The 3,758-nt window shown below is 45.3% G+C and overlaps 1 protein-coding gene across 2 annotated transcripts in view; it reads right to left on the reverse strand.

Moving 5' to 3' along the window:
* The window catches only part of MED30 (mediator complex subunit 30), an 18,468-nt gene extending 16,853 nt beyond the window's left edge, over positions 1-1,615 (reverse strand). The window contains exon 1 of one of the 2 annotated variants that reach the window (XM_007451680.1): positions 1,410-1,615. In XM_007451680.1, coding sequence (XP_007451742.1) covers positions 1,410-1,586 — 177 coding nt within the window. In that variant the 5' untranslated portion in view covers positions 1,587-1,615. The remainder of the gene's footprint in view (positions 1-1,409) is intronic. The other variant, XM_007451679.1, reaches the window with a different exon arrangement.
* Between the last annotated feature and the right edge of the window lie 2,143 nt (positions 1,616-3,758).

Consider the following 3,758-nt stretch of genomic DNA (forward strand, 5'->3'; position numbering starts at 1 on the left):
AAAAAAAAAAAAAAAAAAAAGATTAGCAAAATGGTGCTGAAATAATTGGATATCCAAATGCAAAAAAAAAAAACAAAAAAACCCCACTCAGATGCATATCTATCATTATATAAAAAAATTAACTCCATGCGGATCATAGACCTCAATGTAAAATCTAGAACTATAAAACTTCCAGAAGAAAACACAGGAAATCTTTGCCACCTTGGGTTAGACAAAGATTTCTTAGATATGGAACCAAAAGCAAAATCTGTAAAAGAACAAATCAATAAATTGGATTCCATCAAAATTTAAAATATCTGTTCTTCAAAAGGCAATATGAAGAGAATGAAAAGCCACAGACTGGGAGACAAAACAAAGACATACTATACAGAAAAAAAAAGAAAAGATGTACAATAACAAGTGCTGACAGGAATGAGGAGTAACTAGAAGGCTCAGGCACTGCTGATGAAAATGTGAAATGGTCTGGCCACTTTGGAAGAGTTTCTTAAAATGTTAAACAGACATTTCCCTTATAACCCAGCAATTCCACTCCCAGGCATCTATCTACTTAAGAGAAATGAAACACATGTTCACACAAACATTTGTAGCTGAACACTCATAGCAGTATTATTTATAAGAGCTCCAAAGTGGATACAACCCAAATGTCCATCAACAGATGAACAGATACGCTAATTGTGTTACATTCATACGGTAGAACACTCTTCAGCAATGAAGAGGAAGGAACTACTGATATATGCTGAGTGAAAGGAGCCACACCGCCCGCCCGCACCAAAAATCATAGTGTATGTTATATGAAACTCTATAAAATGCAAACTAATTTACGGTGCCAAAAAGCAAAGCAGAGATTGGCTGTGGATGGAAGGCCAGAAGTAAAGATTTAAAAGAGGCACGAGGAAACTTTGTGGGGTGATGGATGGTTTCACAAGTCCACATGTGTCAAAACTTTAGATGCATTGTACTGTACGTCAGTTATACCAAAATAAAGCTGTTTTTAACAAAATGCTTAGCAGAATCTGAATTCAACACCTTGGACCCTCAAAAAGTGTTCTGTGGGAAAACATGAGATTAAAATAATCCCAAGAGCATGGCGGAATGAGACTTACCTCTACCTTGAAAAATACAAGAGTTCGCCTAAAAACCTGAGAACCCGGTCGAATCTAGAAAATGTGGCTTCAATCTTCCAGAAATCCGGCCTGGAAAACATCACCTCCACATCTTGGGGACAGACACATTATTGGGGAACGCTTCTGAATGTAAATGGGGGCGACCACATACTCGAGGTTTGGCCAGGGCGGCCACGTCAACGCCCAGGGGCCCCAAGTAACAATTAAACCAGAAGCCCCCTCCCTCGCAGAATCATCCCGCTTTCTCCACGCACGGCCGTGACCGGAGCCCTCCTTCCTTCCCACCTGCATGTTTCTCAGGAGCTGGAAGATCTCCATGGTGCGGTACACGATGTCCTGGACCGTCTCCTGCCCGATCCGGCAGAGCGATGCGGTGTTGACCTCCCGGGCCGCCTGCTGGGCCTGGGGCCCTGCGAAGGGCCCGGGCGCCATCCCTGACGCAGCCAACGGAGGGGTGGACATGGCGTGGCAGCGGCGTCAGGTCAGCAGGGCTGCAGAGTAGGCGTCAGGGGGTTCGCCCGACGCTGGGCAGTCGCTGGCCTCGGCGTGAGCAGAAGCTTCTAAGACCGGACGATCTGATTTCAACACAGCTGCCGTGACTTCCGCCGCCGTGACGTAACACGTCATCAAACGTCACGGGGACCGCGCCCTCGGCGGGGGGCCCTGGGAACCTGTGTCAGCGCAAGGTCTGCCGGGATTGGACTGGAGGCCCGGGCGGGGCGGGACGGACGGGTTGGGTAGCCAATCACCAGCTGTACTCTAGCCAGAGGGGGCGGTGCGCGTGGTGGAAGGCCGGTGGGCTTTCCCACCGCTTGGTTTCCCAGTCTCAGCCAATGGTTAGAGTTCTAGATAGAACGCTTACTTCGTCTTAATTTCCTTGTTGATCCTTTTTTTTTTTTTTTTATAACAAGCGCACGAAGTTTGTATTAGTATTGTTCTTTCACAACTAGAAGGCAGGCCCAGAGGGGCTAGTTTGACATGTTTAGTCGCATACAGCTTGCAACTGATAACCTGTGATTTGAGTTTTTGATCTTCATGCTTCACTGTGACCTGACACCAACTCCCCATTTGTTGTTGGTCCCTGCTGAAAAGTCGGTTTATTCGGGAAGCTTTCCCGATCACCGGAAATATAAAATTAACACTTCTCTCTCACATACACTATCCCCCCACCCCCTTCCCCTTTCTGACTTTGGCACTATGTTGTATATAATTTTCAGTTTGTTTACATTCTGACTTCTCCTCGCCTTATTCACACACACTAGAATGCAAACTTTGTAAAAACAGAGACTATGTTTTATTCGCTTACTGTATTCTCAATGCTTAGTGATTGGCACATAGAAGGTGCTTGATAAATACGTGGTATGACATTATAAATGTAAGAAAAATTAGAATAAAGCCATTCTCTCTCTACCTCTTCCTGTCCATTTCCAAAGGAGGGGGAAAGTCCAGAATGTGAAAACTGGTGATAGGCACTAAATTACTGTGTTTTAAATAGTATTTGAATACTCCATTGGTAAGGACTTCACAGGAAAATGTTATTAAAAATGACATAGGAGCCATTGTGGAGATTTTAAGCATAGTGATTTACAGCTGTTTAGTGAGCAATTGCCATTTGACATATATTTACTGAGCACCTACTACGTGATGGGTGCTAGAAGTGGAGATAGAGTAGTGGACAAGTCAAACAAAAACTCTGCACTCCTGGGACAGACCACTAAATATTGTGATGAGTGTCTAGAAGCAAAAGTTCAAGATCCTAATATCTAGGTGCTAACAATTTAGGGGATCAGGGACAATCTGAAGGGAATAATTTGGGCCCTGATGGTGAATGGCAGAGGGTGCAGAACACTGGAGCCTCTTCTGTGAGGGGATAATGGGGCAAGGGGACCTGCAGATGCTTCCAGGGTCAGAAGTTTAGCATCAGGGTGTGTCAGGAAATAAGGCTGAAGAGAGGCAAACCTCGGAGGACCTTCTAAGACATGTCAAGCAGTTTGGGCTTTATTCTGAGTGAAAGAGCAAGCCATTGAAGAGTTTCAGGAGACAGGAATAATTGCCAGAAATATTCAACTTAGAAGGTTTATTGTGGCTGCTAAATGGAGAATGGTGAGTATGTACTGTCTCCTTGTTCCCTCCCAAAGGAAGATGATAATGATGGTGATGGTCTGTATTAGAGAAGCAGTACAGTGGGTAACTTTGAATAAGTATTTGCTAAGTAGAATCTGGAGAACTTGATGTTGACTGGACTGGGAGTGTGAGGAGAAGATGGCACATGTTTCTGCCTTGAACAAACAGCTGATGTTTATGCCATTTACCAAGATAGGGTACACTGAAGAAAAACATGTTTCAGTGAAATTATGACTTGTATCAGTTTCCTATTGCCGCTCTAACAAATCACCACAAACATAGTGACTTAAAACAGCACGAGTCAATGCAATCCCTATCAAATTACCAATGACGGGCTTCCCTGGTGGCACAGTGGTTGAGAGTCCACCTGCCGATGCAGGGGACACGGGTTCGTGCCCCGGTCCGGGAAGATCCCACGTGGCGCGGAGCGGCTGTGCCCGTGAGCCATGGCCACTGAGCCTGCGCGTCCGGAGCCTGTTGCTCCGCAACGGGAGAGGCCACAAGAGTGAG

This window comes from Lipotes vexillifer, unplaced genomic scaffold (genome assembly GCF_000442215.2).
Source record: "Lipotes vexillifer unplaced genomic scaffold, Lipotes_vexillifer_v1.1 scaffold440, whole genome shotgun sequence".
NCBI lineage: Eukaryota > Metazoa > Chordata > Mammalia > Artiodactyla > Lipotidae > Lipotes > Lipotes vexillifer.